Source organism: Lutra lutra, chromosome 14, assembly GCF_902655055.1.
Source record: "Lutra lutra chromosome 14, mLutLut1.2, whole genome shotgun sequence".
NCBI classification, from domain to species: domain Eukaryota; kingdom Metazoa; phylum Chordata; class Mammalia; order Carnivora; family Mustelidae; genus Lutra; species Lutra lutra.
Window position 1 is genome coordinate 61,185,523 of NC_062291.1, and position 18,299 is coordinate 61,203,821.

At 52.4% G+C, this 18,299-nt stretch overlaps 1 protein-coding gene across 1 annotated transcript; it reads left to right on the forward strand.

The window, feature by feature from the left end:
- The first annotated feature begins 309 nt into the window (after positions 1-309).
- On the forward strand, positions 310-16,424 carry KAZALD1 (Kazal type serine peptidase inhibitor domain 1). The gene is made up of 7 exons (XM_047701666.1): positions 310-669; positions 4,813-5,207; positions 9,836-11,367; positions 11,762-12,324; positions 13,466-13,626; positions 13,709-13,856; positions 14,033-16,424. The coding sequence occupies exons 4-7, from the start codon at positions 11,814-11,816 to the stop codon at positions 14,125-14,127; spliced, it is 915 nt and encodes a 304-aa protein (XP_047557622.1). The 5' UTR covers positions 310-669; positions 4,813-5,207; positions 9,836-11,367; positions 11,762-11,813; the 3' UTR covers positions 14,128-16,424.
- The last annotated feature ends 1,875 nt before the right edge of the window (positions 16,425-18,299 follow it).

Here is an 18,299-nt window from a genome sequence, read left to right on the forward strand (position 1 = left end):
AATGAAAGGAACCTCAGAGGAAGTGCTAAGACCCAGACAGTGGGGACCTGAGATCCTCCTTCACCTGTCATAACCCCCCCCCCCCCCCCCCCCCCGTCACTTCTCTAAAGGTGGGACCTAGTGGGAGGGCCCCAGACTGGGTTTGGGGATAGGGGTAAGATCGATACTTCAGTGGGTTTTGATGACCGCAGGCTTTCACCTTGCAGATAATGGGGTGAGCGGCGGTAAACTCTCACCGACAGAGCGGGCTCCCCCGGCCTTAATGAGATAATCAATACTTGTTCTCGGCTTAATTTCCATCTAATTGCTCTTTAACGACGCCGGATAATGGGCCGCCTCCTGTGAGGAGAGAGCTGGCTGGGAATCCGACCCGCCTCGGACTCCCGCCCCTCCTCCCCCGGGCGGGGTGCCCTAGCGCAGGTGGGCTGGGGGCGCCCCGCGCTCAGGCGGGGCTGGCGCTCCCTCCACGGGCCTCCTCCCCCCGCGCCACCACCTGCCTGCGGTGCTCTCGGCCCCCCGCAGGGGGCGCTCCAGGCCTTGGCTGCGGAATCGCCCGCAGCGCGCGGGGTTCTGAGTTCGCGCGGTTCACCTGACTGAGCCACGGAACCGCGCGGTGCCCTCGCCCGCTGACGGCGCCTGGTCCCTCCCCCCTGCTACCTATCCCGCCAGGTAAGTCGCGGCTCAGCCCACGCGCCGAGGTGAAGGGCTTCGGAGCTAGTCCTTTCCTCCCGGTCCTTCTCACGACCCTGCACTGCAGGAGGCTGGTGGCCCAGAGGCTTTAGGTAAATTGCTGCACCTAAGAAAGGCTTCAATCCTATTTCCCCCTGTGAGGTAGCTGGGCTGCCTCCTGCGAAGGAACCTGCTTGGTTACCACAGATCACTCAAACTAGGAGGGGAGAGAGGCAGGAAGAAGGACAGCACGGGTGGGACCCCTCAGCCCCATAGCTCCGAGGCTCACATCGCCACCCCCGCCCCAGCTTAGACACCCTCACAACCCCTCACCCCAAGCACCCACAGCCGGGAGAGCTTCTGCCAACAGCAGCGGCTGCGGTGTGAGCCATAAGCTCTCTCACCCTCCACCTGCCTGTCTCAGCGCTGGAGCTTCTGGAAGGTGTCCCCAAGGCCTCTCAAGGGTCCTGTCCTCCCGGGAGACTGACGTGCCTCCCCCGCCCAACCCCAGCTCATCTCTCCTGTCTTCTCTTGATACTCACCGTGAATCCCTTTGACCTCAGGGGCCCAGATGCTATAACCCAGGGTATGCAGCATCACCTCCCACCTCCGGGATTTCGGCTCACTGGGCACACGCTCACCTGCATCTCTAGGGCCTGGCTCGGCATACGGGGCATTTACAGTCATAAACCGCCCGCTGCAGTTCCGGCTCCAGGTGTCCTGAAGTTAGGATGACAAAGAGAACGGTGATAGCGTCGGGATAGCGTGATGGCTAGAATCATGCCTGGGACCTAGGCAGCCCCAGGTTCAAGTCTTGACTCTGTTGCTTTCTGGTCAGTGTGACAGTGGGCAAACTTACTGACAGGTCTGAACCTTGATGTTCTTAATTAAACACTAAAGTTAATAATCCTACATTGCAAGGCTTTGTAGGTCTGAAACAAGCTCCTGTGTGTATACAGCGCCTGGCACATGGGAACCTTTGGCTAAGTGGTCCCTATTGCTGTTTTGTTGTGAACGAGAACCAAAGAACCATCTGGTTCAAGGATCAGAACTGCAAAGCCCCTGGGGCAGGCAGGAGTCTTAAAGGAGGGAAGTTGGTCCTGTCATCAGGAATGTGGGGAACGGGAGAGGCCAGCCGCAGGGAAAACAGCAGCCAGTGCTTATCTTCAATGGTTGCTGGATGGAACAAATTCCCCAACTTTTCTTTTTTCTTTCTTTCTTTCTTTCTTCCTTCCTTTCTTTCTTTCTTTCTTTTTTGGCAGCACCAACAGCTTGATATTAGCTCTGACTTTTCTTACTCCAGGCTCATTTTAAGAGCAGCTGGGAGTTCTCCCCTTACCCCCTTGCTTCTCTGAACATCCTGGCCTGATGACTCTGACCTCCAAATTCTGGATTTCTATATAAAACCCTCACTACAGAAATATTGGCAATTAGATAAAAACTCCAAAACACTGTGCCAAATACAACATGTCTGAAGGCTGAATTCACCCTCGTTTCTCAGAAGAAACTGAGGTTCAGATGGGTCGCAGCTGCTGGCAAAGCTGACTGGAAGTCTGGATTCGAAGTCAAAGTAAGAACTTCCGTGAGGCTCTTCCTATCCTGTGGGGCCTTTTCAGCTGCACCCACTGCAGAGGCGGCCAGGGTTAGCCCCGGGCAGCTCCTGAGGCACAGGACCTGGGTCCTAGCAGTCTTCGCTCGAGTGAGAAACCCGAATTCTTTAAAAAATGTTGTAGAGGGCAGTGTGACATTAAGTCAAGTCTTGGGACCCTGGAGATACCAACTTTGCTTAAAGAGCTATTTTCTACACATTTCTTGAGCCCAACTTCAGTGTGATTCTACTTAAAAAATTACCCACTTTGGGGCACCTGGGTGGCTCAGTGGGTTAAAGCTTCTGCCTTCAGCTTAGGTCATGATCCCAGGGTCCTGGGATCGAGCCCCATGTTGGGCTCTCTGCTTGGCGGAGAGCCTGCTTCTCCCTCTCTGCCTGCCTCTCTGCCTACTTGTGATCTCTCTCTCTGTCAAATTAAAAAAAAAAAATTTCCCCACTTTAGTCTCCCTCAATGGGGACAGAGCCAGCAGGAGACTTGCTAGGCACAGTTCTCCGGATTGTTACCTCTTGGTACCTGTCTTCTTGTACCTTACTGTTGGGGAAAAGGGTAGAAAATGCACAAAGGCATCTGGGGGTTCATATGCCTGAGCATTTTGACATGTGAGGCTTAAGGGCTTTTTTTTTTGTTGTTTTTAAGATTTTATTTATTTGTTTGTCAGAGAGAAAGCACAAGCTGGGGGAGCAACAGGCAGAGGGATAGGCCGTTTCCCCACCCAGCAAGGAGACTGACGTGACTCGAACCCAGGACCCTGGGATCATGACCTGAGCCGAAGGCAGAGGCTTTAACCCACTGAGCCACCCAGGTGCCCCTCATGTTTGTTCTTTATAGCCTTTTCTTCCCTCTTTTGCTTAAAAATTTTATTTATTTGAGAGAGAGCCCACACATGGGAGAACATGAGCCAGGTGGGGGAGGGGCAGAGGCAGAGGGAGAAGCAGACTCCCCGCCTAGCAGGGGGCCCACGGGGCTCAATCCCAGGCCTGGATCCTGGGATCCTGACCTGAGCTGAAGGCAAACACACAACTGGCTGAGCCACCAGGCGCCCCCGCCTATTCTAACATGTTTGTTCAGTTAGTGCTGAGTTGCCCACACTGACCAGAGAGGACAGCTGTTCTCTGGTCAGGATTATCCTCACCATATTTTGATGCTTGCCTAGGGCCCAAGTTTCTCTATGTGGTGTGGTTCTTTAAAAGCTGAGTAGTTCCTGGTGCCTGGGTGGCTCAGTGGATTAAGCCGCTGCCTTCGGCTCAGGTCATGATCTCAGGGTCCTGGGATCGAGCCCCGCATCGGGCTCTCTGCTCAGCGGGGAGCCTGCTTCCTCCTCTCTCTGCCTGCCTCTCTGCCTACTTGTGATCTCTGTCAAATAAATAAATAAAATCTTAAAAAAAAAAAAAAAAAGCTGAGTAGCTCCTGCCTAATAGTGCTCTTTGTCTTACCTCAACCCTTGAGAAAACATGCCACCATTTCTTCCTTGGAGTTCTAAGCATACGTTTTCCAGATTCTTCCTTGGTTTCAGGGAAATAGCCAGTTCAGAGGGATCTTGGATATTAACCTCTTGCGAACTCCTCACAGAAGCCATTACTGAACTGTTGTACCCTAAAAGCAAAGGTTGAGAGTGGGATGTGAGCAAGGATACTGTCACAAACACATGTAGTTTGGAATCCGAGACCTTTTCCTGGTCATAGGGTCGTGATGGGTCTCCCAGACAGATGGCCTTTCCAGGAGCTGTCTTAGTTTTGGTTCCTCAGAAAGCACATTCTGAGACAAGGATTGAGTATAAGATGTTTATCTGGGGGGCACCTGAGTGGCTCAGTGGGTTAAAACCTCTGCCTTGGGCTCGGGTCCTGTTCTCAGAGTCCTGGGATCGAGCCCCTCGTTGGGCTCTCTGCTCAGCGGGGAGCCTGTTTCCCTTCCTCTCTCTCTGCCTGCCTCTCTGCCTACTTGTGATCTCTGTCTGTCAAATAAATAAATAAATAAATCTTTAAAAAAAAAAAAAAAGATGTTTATTTGGGAACCCTCCCAGAAAAATGAGGGAGAACGAGGGAGACAGAAGGGAGGGAAAGGAGGAAAAGCAAAGAGTGCATCAAGGAGCAAGTTACCACTGAGGGTAACCTGGGCTCAATCCCACTGAGCCACCTTGAAGACCGGATAGAACACACCTCAGAATTATGCCACTGGAAGGAAAGGAAGCAGAGGTATTTATCCTTCAACTCCTGGCCCTCATCGGACGTGGCTTGCTTTTGAGTAAACTCGGGCATTTTTAGCGTGCCCTGCTACCCAAGCTCACTCTAGGGGCCGGAGGCCTCCCTCAGGCAGAGGGACCCATGAGCTTGTACAGGAACCGTCTGCAGGTAAGCTTTGCTGTGGCCAAGGGTAAATGGCTGGAGCATTGACTGCGTCTGCTACAGGGGGAGACTCATGCTCCAGGATGGCCAGGCCTTGGCCATGACATTAATTCTTTTCGAGCATATCACTCAAGCAGAGTCAATAAAATGTTACCCTGTGATTTGATATATTGATTTTTTTTTTCTGGAAGCCATAAGTATATGCAGGCAGAAGCTGTTTATGGCCTTCTTCCCTGGCAGCTTGGAAGAAAATATTAGAAGTGGATTCATCAGTTTGAACATACTGGTGTGACTTTCAGGAGAGAAGTCTAGGGCAGAGATGGAAATCTGGGAATCATCTGGACATAAACAATCATGGTAGAAGGAAGGAGGAATCACTGTAGAGATGTCAACAGAAAGCTATCTCATTGGCCTCGCTTACAGAAAATTGTCTTCAAGTAAAAAGTAAGGCGAGACTGAAGAGCCTGCCACTTCGGAGAACATCACTTGTCAACACCAGATCATTCCTTCTGAGTGTGCCATAATGAACAGTGGACCTCAACCAGTGACCCTGGAGCTCGAGCCTTGCCCACAGCTGCCCCAACAGGTAGATGTAGACCATGAAAATATGTATTTAGCTTTCCTGACAGCTAACCTCCTTTCCCTTCAATGACATTTTCCTTAAAGATTTTATTTTTTAGGGGTGCCTGGGTGGCTCAGTGGGTTAAGCCTCTGCCTTCGACTCAGGTCATGATCCCAGAGTCCTGGGATCGAGCCCCACATCGGGCTCTCTGCTCTGCAGGAAGCCTGCCTCCACCTCTCTCTCTGCCTGCCTCTCTGCCTACTTGTGATCTCTGTCTGTCAAATAAATAAATAAAATCTTTAAAAAAAAAAGATTTTATTTTTTAAGTAATCTCTACGTCCAATGTGGGGTTCAAACAACCCTGAGAGCTGCACACTCCACTGACTGAGCCAACCAGGCGCCCCTCCCTTTAATGACTTTTGATAGTAATTTAAAAAGCAACTTATTGGCACCTGGGTGGTTCAGTTAGTTAAGCATTCAACTGGTGATTTTGGCTCAGGTCATGACCTCAGGGTGGTGAGATCGAGCCCCATACTGGGCTCAGCCGTAAGTCTGCTTGAGATTCTCTCTCTCCCTCTCCTTCTGCCTCTTTGTCCCACCCACCCACCCACCCCCAAAATAAATAATCTGTTTAAAAAAATAGTATCATAGCAATGTCCATGTCTCAGTTCTGATAATCATACTATGGTTACATAAAATGTTATTACTGGGGTACGATGGGTAAAGGGTACATGGGAATTTTCTGTGCTATTTTTGGAATTTCTAGGCAAATGTTAAATTATTTCAAAATAAAGTAAAAAAAAAAATCCAGGAAAAAATCCTTGTGGACTGGCCATCTTAGAATCTTAAGCTCTAAAATATTTACTTAATGGCTAAAATTTAAAAGACTGACAATACCAAGTGTTGACAAGGATGTGGCACAGTGGGAGCTCTCATTAATTGCTGGGGACTGTGGGACTTGATAGAGTCACTTTGGAAAAATGGTTTGGTAATAACTACTAATGTTGAACGTATGTATATCACAGGATGCAGCAATTCCATTCCTAGATGTATTGCAATTTACATAGGCGTCAAAATCAGGTAAAATTAAAATGTGGCGTTAGAAATCATTGTCTAGCAGGGAAAAGAGGGATTAGTGGTTGTGATGGGACATGATGGGGGTTTCTAGAAGTTAACAATGTTCTATTTCTTGATCCGGATGGTGATCACATGAGTATTTATTTTGTAATAATTAATTAAACTATATCTCTATTTCATGCACTTTTCTGTTATACTTCAAAATGGCGGGGGGAGTTAAAAAGAGAACAAGAAGTGTAGAAAGAGTCTAAATGATTTAAACTTCCTAAGTTTATTAATACATAAGATGGCCAAGTCATCAGGTCAGATGGAGATACATTCTCCATTTCAAGGGTGGGTGGGACACTGGGGGTTTGGGTGGGGAGAGTTGCCTCTTTGGATATAGGAAAAGTAAATTAAAGAAATTTTCACCTGATCTTTCTCTGCATGTCTTAAAGCTCATTTAATCTGACTTAATGCCTCTAGCTATTCCAGACAGCTAGTCTCCTGGGTATTCCAGCTTTCTTTGGTAACATTATGTGTAGCTGAATTATGTTTCTCTTTCCACCTGGCTGTCGCATGTTTCTAAATTTATCTCAGCATCCTAATTTACCAATAAAAATAGCCTCTACTTTTTTATTATGGAAAATAATTTTACAAAACAAAGGAATAGTGAGCATTATACACAACCATTTGCCTCATTTCAAGTTGTCTTTGGGTGGCTTTTTAAAAAAAGATTCTATATATTTATTATTTTTTTAAAAGATTTTATTTATTTATTTGACAGAGACACAGCGAGAGAGGGAACACAAGCAGGGGGAGTGGGAGAGGGAGAAGCAGGCCTCCCACCGAGCAGACAGCCCCATGCAGGACTCCATCCCAGGGTCCCAGGATCAGGACTGAGCGGAAGGCAGACGCCCAACGGCTGAGCCACCCAGGTGCCCCTATTTACTTTATTATTTTTTTTTTTTTGAGAGTGAACATGAGCCAGGAGGGCGGGGTGGCAAGTAGGGGCAGAGGGGAAGGGAGAGGGGCAAGTAGACTCCCTGTCAAGCCGGCTAGATCACAGGGCTCTGAGATTATGACCTGAGCCAAAGTCAGACTCTTAACTGAGCCTTCAAACACCTGTATTCAGGTGTTTATTGATGATATATATGATAAACAGTATCCATATACTTCTCCTTTTCACTTAACCTTATCTTCCTATACATATTTTTCACTTTGACAAAGTTCACCTATAGTAGGTATCAACAAGCTATTCCATCTTAATTATCTATGTTGAGCCTTTTTTGACTTGTGATTCTAATGTTCACAGGAAGCACAATACCTCTGTATCCATCTCTAATGGGTCAGTTTGGATCATTTGTTTCATTTCTGCTTCTTCATCAAAATTGCAACCCCACTATTTTCACCAGCTGTGTCAAAACAGTGTTCATGGGGCGCCTGGGTGGCTCAGTGGGTTGGGCCGCTGCCTTCGGCTCAGGTAATGATCCCAGGTCCTGGGTTCGAGCCCCGTGTTGGGCTTTCTGCTCAGCAGGGATCCTGTTTCCTCCTCTCTCTCTGCCTGCCTCTCTGCCTACTTGTGATTTCCCCCTGTCAAATAAATAAATAAAATCTTTAAAAAAAAATTTAAAAAACAGTGTTCATGAAGAAACAGGTTAGAATGTGGGGTTCTCCCAAGTAATTTCTTAAAAGATTTTATTTATTTATTTATTTGACAGAGAGAGAGAGAGTGTGTGTGTGTGCACACGCAGGGGGAGCAGCAGGCAGAGTGGGAGGGAGAAGCAGGCTCCCTGCTCTGCAGGGAACCCGATGCAGGGCTCGATCCTAGGACCCTGGGATCATGACCTGGGCCTGATCCACCCAGGGGCCCCCTTCCCAAGTAATTTCTTACAAGATACACTCTGATCCTTTACACCTTGTTTCATTTATGCTGTTCATCTGTGTAAGACCCATTTCATTCTGTCATTATACTTAACAATTATTTCATGGGTCAGTGGCTGAAAGAAAATGAAGATATGATAGCCTGTGAAGTATAGGCTATGATTCACAGTGGAAAGCAAACTACATTCTAGATGTCATTCTCTCTAGATGTATCATTCTCTCTAGATGTCTCTCCAGTCCAGGCATCTACAGTCAAGGGTGGGGAGGAGAAAGAGGCAGGACTGTCTGTTCTTGGAGAAATTTTAACTTCACTCTCCTCATCTGAATCTAGTCTCTCTCATCTAGATGCGAAGTTGGGGCCACCTGGCTCCTCTCCTTGTAGTACTCACATTATCTAAACTAGAGAATCCTTTTCTTGTGGCCCAACAGTTTTGCATGACCCAAACTGAGCCAACATTTTCAAAGTATGGATATGCTGTAATTGTATGGGAATAGATGTACTGAATGTGTTTTTGCAACAGTCTGAATGGGTAGTGTCAGATAATGGGGATCTGGGAACATATCTAGACTTTCAAATTATCTTCTGTAAAAAAATCCCTTCTAAAAATATTCTTACAGTATGTGGTGTTTTGACATATTTAAAAAATGTTTTTACAATATGTGCAATAAATCTTTACTTAATAAAAGCAGACTGGGGGCACCTGGGTGGCTCAGTGGGTTAAGCCTCTGTCTTTGGCCCAGGTCATGATCTCAGGGTCCTGGGATCAAGCCCCACATCGGGCTCTCTGCTCAGCAGGGGGCCTGCTCCCCCCCCCCCCGCTTGCCTCTCTGCCCACTTATGATCTCTCTCTCTGTGTCGAATAAATAAATAAAAACTTAAAAAAATTAAAAATAAAATAAAAAATAAAAGCAGATCTGTGTAAGTCCACATCTTCGGTGCCTACTGTGTGCACGGTCCTGTTATTGTCATCAACATCAAGCCCACCAGAGGGCGCTCGTTCCCCGTCTATCTAGCCTTCAATCAGAGACTCAGAAAATCCAAATTAAACTTGACTTTAACACACAGGAAGTCTTTCATATTTAATCCACACAAATATTTACCGAGAATTTACTGTGCTGCCAGGTGCAGGGCTATGTGCACAGGATACAGTGAAGAATTAGGCACGATTCCTAATGCCAAACACTTAGAAAGCAGCGAAGACTCCAAAGTAAACAGCCGGGTACAATTAAGGAGGGTAAGTGAAGAGTTTCTAGGTCTGGGGAGTTGTTTATTTGTCTTTTAAGATTTTATTTACTTATTTGACAGAGAGAGACACCTAGAGAGGGAACACAAGCAGGGGGAGTGGAAGAGGGAGAAGCAGGTTCCCCAGCGAGCAGGGAGCCCAACAATGGGTCTCGATCCCCCTGGATGGTGACCTGACCCGAAGGCTGACGCTTAAGGACTGAGCCACCCAGGCGCCCCTGAGTTTGTTGTTTAAATACTGGCTCCAAGTCTTAGAAGCCGGTAACAATTCATTTTGAGATCCCCAACGGCTTCCGCTGGGTACACTGGGAGTGATCTCCATCCTCAAGGCATTTTGTAATTCAGAGCCACAGACCAGCTTGAGTGGCTCCATTAGTCAGCTCCGCAATTTCATGTCCCTTCCTACCCCCTCCCTCGTTTTATTTTGCGGGGCTTCCTGCAGTTCTCTTACAGTCCACTTCTGCTCTAGGTCAACAGTTCCAGTTGGACCCAGGGCCTAAGACAAGGAATTACCCACAATGATCCCCAACCGCTGGCTCCGCCCACTCTTTTTTCCGGTTTGAAATCCGCGGGCCTTTCCTGCTTTGAATTCCTAGACTTCCTGTTCTGATTCTCGCGAGAGTTTGAGGCATCGCGTGAAGTGTGCTCCCTGTCCTGCTGGAGTTTTGGAGATGGGGGTACTGTTTTTCTGCTTTTGCCCACCTCGTCAGAGCCCCACCCCCACCCCGGCCAGCAGTGACGTGCATTCGGCTAGGGAACCCCTAAGTGAAAGGGTTTGGCCGAGTTCAGGTCCGGAGGGAGAGTCCTGGGCTGAATCCGGGAGTTTGGACCCTCCAGGCCTCCAATACGCATGCGGAGCCGATCCCCCTGGGTGGTGAGGAGGCCGTCGCCCGCCTTGAACTTCGGGGCTGGTCAGGAGACCCAGGTCCAGGCCGCTAGGCCGGGGGCCAGGTTCTTCTGGGACGAGTGAATACCGTCTAAATACCGTCACCTCCCCGACTGCAAAGCTCAGTTTCAGCTCCCTGCAAACTGGACTGCAGCGCGGCTTCTGTAAGCCGCTTGGGGCAGGCTGGGGCGGGGCCTGGCAGACCCCGGCTAAGGCGGGCGGGCCTCCAGGAACGCTTTCCTCCCCACCCCCAGCCCAGAGTGCCACGGTGGCACTGGTGGCGGCCGTGAGACCGAACGCCTCCAGCCTTAGCGGCCTTGCAAATGTAACCTGTAATCCCGACCCGGAGCGAGGTCCGCGCTGGAGGCGTCCCGCCCACCTCTCCCTGCAGCTGCGGGTCAGCTGGGACCTCTATAATCAGTTGCGCTGAAGCACCTGCCGGATGTGGGAAGGGAGGAGGAGACCAGTTGTGGGGTGGCGGATGGAAGCGCCAAGTCTCTGGTCTGCGCCTTGGTAGGGAAGCTGGATGGGCAAGCCTGCAATAGCCCCTGGGAAGCCAGCCCTGGGCTGCGGGGCGACTACGTTGGTTGGCCCTGCCCTCCAGGAGCGCGCGACTTGGCATCAGAGCTCCTACTGCCTCCCTATTATGCAGCTGCTCTGGCAGACCCCAGGGACTGTAAAGTCCGATGGGACAAGCCCTCGACCTTCACTCAACCCTTCCAGCTTCCCAGCCACCCCCATATCCCCTACTCCCAACCCCCACCCCACCCTGCCCCTTGTCTTCTTCCAGCTTCGGTGTCCGGTTACCGGCTCCTCAATTCTCACTGTGACTTTGGCCCAGCTAGGGGAAGTGGCCCAGGAGGGTCCCTTGCGGCTGCATGAAATTGGCAGCTTCAGAACTGGAGGGAGGGGGTTGAGTGCGACGTCGAGAGGCGGGGAGAGGGGCGGAGGAGGTGCTCTCTGAGTCCAAGTCCGTGGGCTCTCTCAGAGATCCTCAAGCCGGAGCAGAGGTGGCTGGCAGGCCCAGCGGATTGTTGGCCTCTGCTTTCTTTCCACCGCCTGCTTTTTCCCACCGGAGACAGGGCTGTTCTGAAGGGCTTAGTCCTGGACACTAGGTGAGCGCTCTGGGCCCGGGGGCATTACTTCTTCCCCATTCCCACCCTTATTAACAACTCTTTAGTTCTGGGGCCATCAATTTTCATCCTCCTCTAGGGCAGGAAGCTTCAGAGCTGGATGGTCTGTGGTGCTGCCGCTGGGGTGTGTGTGTCTGTGTGTGCGCGCGCGCTGGTGGTTGAGCTTTATTACCCGTTCTTCTGACCTCTCCCCAACCCCAGAAACACAGTCCAGTCAATCACTGGATGGCTCCTAGAGAGTCACCAGGCATCTGTGTGGAGGGTCTGCTGGACGCCAAGGCAGCAGGGGAGGGGGGCAGTGTGCTTGGGTCAAACTTTGGTACAATGAACAGTGAGGTCGCTTCTGACCTCCTGACCTGGCTTCCCTCCCTGGCAGGGTGCCACGAACGCGCTGATGCCCGGAGTGCTCGCAGGGCTTCCAGCTAACCATGCCGCAGCAGCCCGCAGCTGCCACGGCGCCGCCCTCGCTGCTCCTGCTGCTGCTGCTGCTGCTGCGGACGCCGCCCCCGACAGGCGCACGGCCGTCCCCAGGCCCCGATTACCTGCGGCGCGGCTGGCTGCGGCTGCTGGCTGAGGGCGAGGGCTGCGCTCCCTGTCGGCCAGAAGAGTGCGCGGAGCCTCGGGGTTGCCTGGCCGGCCGGGTGCGCGACGTGTGCGGCTGCTGCTGGGAATGCGCCAACCTCGAGGGCCAGCTCTGCGACCTGGACCCCAGCGCCCACTTCTACGGGCGCTGCGGCGAGCAGCTTGAGTGCCAGTTGGACGCGGGCGGCGACCTGAGCCGCGGAGAGGTGCCGGAGCCTCTATGTGCCTGCCGCTCTCAGCGCCCGCTCTGCGGGTCGGACGGCCGCACCTACGCGCAGATCTGCCGCCTGCAGGAGGCGGCCCGCGCTCGGCCTGACGCCAACCTCACGCTGGCGCACCCGGGGCCCTGCGAATCCGGTACGCACGGCCGGCGGGCCCTACCCCCGGCACTTGGGGCACTCCAGGCACTCGAGGCATTGCTCCCCGACCTGCTACTGAATTGGTCTCTGGCCAGCGGAGAGAAAAAGTTGAGGCCGGGGAGTCCTCGAATCCAGTGTAAGCCCGCTCTTGCCGCTGGTCCGCAGAGACCAGCACCTTCAGGGGCCGAGCTCTGTCCGCACGCTGTGTGCCCCTCTGAGGCGCGTGGAAGCCCCAGACCCGGCTGGCAGGGACCCACCCTCAGAGGGAGCAGGCACAGAGCCGATGACTGGTCTCAAAACCGAGAGAGCAAAGACTCCCAGTCTATCCAGACTGCTGGGGCCCAGGCAGCGAGACTTGGGTTCCAGAGAGATGCAATCGGGTTTCTTTTGGGCGGATTCCGATTTCGTAGAGCAAGCTGTTCGCCCAGTCTCCCCACCTCCCTTCGGTTTCTTCTGTGCCTTAGGATTCGTGAAGGAGGGGGCTCTTCTAGCTCCTCCCTCCTACCCTCAGGGGCTGAGGGCCATTCAGGCCTCAGGTTTCCTTTGGCAGCGGTAGTCACTTTCACTTCCTGAGCCCCTTTGAGGGCTCTGGCCTGGCTGGGACTGCCAGGAAAACAAACACCGGCAGGGTCCCAAGACTTTACCCCATAACTGCAGGCTTTCTGCCCGCTGCCCAGATCTGGTTTCAGGTTCTCTGCCTTTCCCACGTGGGAGTCCCCCCCACCACCTCCTTCCCTGGTCCCAGGGTGTGTGTGGGGGGCGGGAAGGGCTGTTCCTGGGGTCTTTGGCAACTGGATCTGATTAGGAAGGGGGGGGCAGAGGGAGGTGTTGGTTACAAGTAGGGCAGGATAGGGGCCTCTAGGGTGGAATGAGGACAGGGGAGAGATCAGGAATGGAGTGTGGCTGCTGAGCTGCGGCATCCTGTCTGCTCGTACCTCACCATTTTGGAGTTTATACCTTGCGTGTACCTGTACCTACATTTACATGTATCCGTGTGTACTGATCAAGTCACGTGTATGGGTGTGTATTTACCTCTGCGTTGACTGTCTTCCCCCACAAACACATCCATGATGGTTCATACACGGCCTGCTTCTGGGGTCAGATGTGCCCATTCTCAGGCCTCCCATCTCCATCCCCAGAGCCCCAGATTGTGTTGCACCCATATGACGTTTGGAACGTGACGGGGCAGGATGTGATCTTTGGCTGCGAGGTGTTTGCCTACCCCATGGCATCCATCGAGTGGAGGAAGGACGGCTTGGACGTTCAGCTACCCGGGGATGACCCCCACATCTCAGTGCAGGTAGGAGAGGGAGTCGAGGCCTCCTCTGGGCAGCCCAGGGTCCTCCTAGAAGGATCCTGCTGACCCCTGCCTCTGGCACCAGTTCAGGGGTGGACCCCAGAGGTTTGAGGTCACAGGCTGGCTGCAGATCCAGGCTGTGCGTCCCAGCGACGGAGGTGTCTACCGCTGCCTGGCCCGCAACCCCCTGGGCCAGGTCGAGGCTCCAGCTAGCCTGACAGTGCTCACGCCAGGTAAGGGCGAGCCCTGGGATCTGGGGACTGGGGGGTGGGGGGTTGGTGCTGGTGGTGGATTGAGGCCCTTGAATGTGTGTCTGTGTGCCTATGCGCATGTGGGTTCAGAGGCAAGTATGGCTTCACTGACAGCCCCTCTTTCCTCTTCTCTCTCCTTTGCCCACATGTGTTTGCAGACCAGCTGAACTCCACAGGCATCCCCCATGTTCCATCCGTGCCTCTGATTCCTGGGGAGGAGGCTGCGAGTGAAGAGGGCGAGGATTACTACTAGGGCTGCAGCCCTGGCCTGTGGGGGTGCGTGAGTGGGGAGAGTATTCATCCCTGCTCTTGAAAAGACCTGGAAGGGGGAGCAGGGCCCTTTCATTGCTTTGGTGCCCTTAATAGGGGGAACACGGTGGTGGTTAAGTAGGGAGACAAAAGTTGGCAGAGGGCAGGGAGAGAGGCAGACGCTAGGGGAAGTGGGAAGCAAAGAGGCCTATGGAGGAGGTGCCCTGGCCAGGACAGCCTCCAGCATAGACCAACCAGGCAGAAGACAGCAGCTGCCTCCTGGTCGCTAGGCTGGGAGGGAGTATCAGGGAAGGGGGTTGCAGAGGAAACACAAAGAGGCAGCTGGGATCCTCCACTTCTTCCTGACAACCTTCCCTCCAGCCCTCTTCAGCCAGTCTTCTGAACTACCCTTTGCCACAGCTCCTACTGTTATTTTTCTAGTCCCTAACCTTGGCCTAGCCTCAGTTTTCCCTTCCTCAAAACTCACCTTCTAGAAATTTCTCCCCTCACCTAAGTTCTAATTGCACTTACTAACAGCAGTCCTCTTTGCTGTTGGCCATCTGTGGTCTGGAAAAGCATAATGGAGCACGGTTTAGGCCAGTGCATTAAGATGGGCATTTGGTCATGTCTAACTTCTGTCCTTCTGGAAAATTCGAGGCCAGGACCATATCTTATACCACTCTGTATTGGACACTGCCTAGCACAGGACTAGGCACAGTAGGCATGCAATAAAGATTTATGAACAAACTGAGACATAGATGCACAGGTGTTTCGTGCAGGTGTGCACATGAAGACCACATTTCCCTGGGAGGCTTCCCATGGTAGTAGGACACTGGCTTCTAGAAGCTGCTCCCTAGGCATGTGCCTGCGGGATGTAGAGAGGGAGCTTGGGGCAGCAGGTAGAGGGGGGTGCTCCCCTGCCCTCTAGGGAGCAAGTCTGAAGACACTTGCTTGGAGGGAGGGTGTTCTCCCCATCTGAGCTCCACTGGGGCTGGCCTGCCCCTGCAGGTGGGGAACCATGTCCATGTGGGTAGGGCCCCAGGGTAAAAGCACAAACTGGATGGAGGGGAGCACCTTGGCGAGCAGCATGGGCTGCACCCTAGGTTTCCCCTAGGAATCCACCCATTTTTTTGCTGAAACCAGACAAACCGGTAAGCCAGTTTCCTTATCTGCCAACTGTGACCTGTCCTATCTGATTGGGGGTCACTCCCCACATCTCCCTCCACACTCGCTGTACCTGGCCTAGGTGAGGAGGCCCAGTGTTTATTGGCTGAGTGAAGCAGAAAATGAAAACTTGAGTTCGGGAGGCCAAGACCCTGTGTGTGGATGGCGACAGTCTCCTACGCGTGCGGGCCCCGCCCGGAGTCTGGCGCCACCACCGGAGAGATCCCAGTTGGCTCAGTGTCTGAACTTGTCCTCTGGGGCCCAAAGCAGGCAGCGCGGGCTCTTGGCAAGGGCGTGGCCCGGAATCCCCACCCGAGAGCTTGGCCGTCCCTCCCGCGGGACCGCAGGGCTCCTCCGCAGGCTAAGCAAGGTGGCAGCTGGCGGTGACTAGTCTGTTTAGAGCCTGGCGGCCCCAGGAACTGCACTCCACAGCTCGAGCGGGTTTGAGACTTGGGGTGAATTCCAGGACGACCGCGGAAGCAGGAGTGGGGATGTGAGCGGTGTGCCGGGGAGAGGGGGTCATGTGCTTGGCGTCCGGACCAGAAGGCGTTCTACTCAGCACTGAAAGGGGGGACGTGGTGTGGGTGGTCCGACCCAGTCTAGTTCTTGGCGGGTCTCCAGCCCAGCTGTGCTCGAAGGCGCCCCCTGGCGGGTCTATTGCTACTACCGTACCTACCTGCAGAGCGGAGGCTCCACCAGACCCAAGGGGGTCACAGGCACCCCGGCAGTCTGTACTCCTTGATCGCTTTTGCAGACCTCATAGAGTATTCGAGTGCAGGCTTCTTACGGCCTCAGTTTCCCCCTCCCAGCTCTGCTGGTTCAGACCCCATAGCCTGGAATAGAAGGAATCCCTGCTGCTCCACACATCCGCCCCCTCCCCGCCCCGCCTCTGCTCCGCAGACGGGCTTTAATAACGTCTCTGGAAAGTGACACGCGATTTATTATTAAAGTAATGCGGGGACGGGAAAGGTTTAATAAACGCGCTGCGATGCCGAGATTATTCACCGCAAATAAATGAGAGCGCGGGCTGCGTTTTAATAAATAATTTCCCGCTGCTCCCTGGGGAAGAGAGGGGAAGAGGAGGGGGAAGCCAAGCCGCTGCCAGAACTCCCGGCCTCGCCTCCCCACGGGTTTTCAAGCCTTCCCAGCGTTTTTCGTTCGAGGTTGCTCACACCAGAAATGTGAGGCTCCAGGAGAGCTGACTCGGAGTGGCCTAGGCAGGGAGGCGGGAGGACCTCTGTTCCACCCAACTTCCCCCAACTCCGGGATTCTAAGTGCTTTGCTTAAGATGAGCGAATGCACTTCCTTCCGACTCCGAGCCAGAGATCGGTAGTCTACACTGTACTGGTGTGGGAGGGGTTACCCGGGACCAGACCCTCCCCAGCCAAGGGTACTAGGGCCTAGGGTCCGGCCATTCTCTCTGCTTTCGGCTGACCCCGGCTAGCCGTCCAGGGCAGGAGGTCGGGAGTACGCCGGGGTTAGAGAGCGGTGTGTACCTGTGCGTAGGAGCCGAGAATGACCCTGACTCCCTCTTCTGCCGTCCTGGGGCATCGGCCTGCTTATTACTAAGAAGCCTCCTAGTAAAGGTCCTTCAGCCGCGTGGTTCTGATGGGTGAAGCCCAACTTTTGGCTCACTGGTGAACCAGGGTGGATTTGAGCGCTGAGCAGAACTGGGGCCCCCGAGGGCGAGTCTGCCCGTCCAACAGAATCCTGGACGCCTGATAGGACAGCCCGATTTTGGAGATGGCCGAGACTGCAGACTTTGGGGACCAAGAATTCGCCCACCGCCCTGCTGGGTGGCGGAATGAGAGGGAAGCTCTTGGGGGTACATCGGCTTCGCAAGTTTTGTGCGTGGGCCAGAAGGGGCGACAGCTCTGGCGACACCCCTGGCCACGCTTGGGAGCACGTGAAGTGGCAGAAGAGTGCCATCTGGTGGACATTTCTGGTTGTGGCAGCCAGGTCTGGGTCAGGGGGCCTTGAGACAGTTAAATTCGAAAAATTTGAGTAAAAGGATGCTTCCATTTGTATTCACTTACTTTTGTGAACATGCACATATGTGTTTAGTATATATATGTGGTATCTGTGTGTGACGTATATTTAATATCAATAATATATTCATAGTAGTTTTGCGTGTGCTTATATGCATTGTATATGAAGTGTATATATACATGTATGTACATATACCATAATATATGTTACACACGTGGATTATCTAAAAGCATATGTGTGTATGTGGATAACCATGTAGATACATATGTGTGTGCATAAGCATTGTACAGAGGGATGTATTGTTACATGTGTATAGCTCTATGTATACATTTACTTGCAAGTATGAGTTCCATTATGTGCCCTTCTTTCAACAAATATTTGTCATGGGCCAATGTTGTTGTAGGAACTGGAGATACATCATCCACATCACCCCTAACCTTGCAGAGCTTACATTCTATTGTAATATGTGCATGTGAATGTACGTACACTTAGAGTAATTATATATGCGTATGTGCATGGGATTGTGTGCACATGTATGTGTCGCTCTGTCTACACACATGAGGGGCAGACAGGCTTAAACACTCCTCTGATGGACTTGGAGATTCCTTGAGCTCTTTTGTGCTCAAAAGTTCAGGGGCCATCACTTAGGACTCTATTCTAAGTGTGCAGGCATCTTGAGGCAGAGAGAAAGAGACTGGAAACATAGGCTGATTACCTTCTGGGATGTACTTTGGTCACTTCTGCAGCCCTCTAAATGCCTAGATTCTTTCTAAGTGGTGAACGGCCATGGAAATCCACAGGGTGATGAGATGTTAATGATGTTACTCTCACATCTCAAAGCGAAGCATCTTGGGTGGGAAGGATGATGGTTGGGATGGGTGGGAATGGGGTCTGGGAAGCTGGGGGTAGGGATGAGTTCTCTGAGGGCAGTGGTGGGGGCATGTAGAGTCTAGGAGGGATCTGGTCTAGAATGACTCTAGGAGTCCGTTGTGGGTAATGGAAATGGTTTGAGGACTCTGGGAG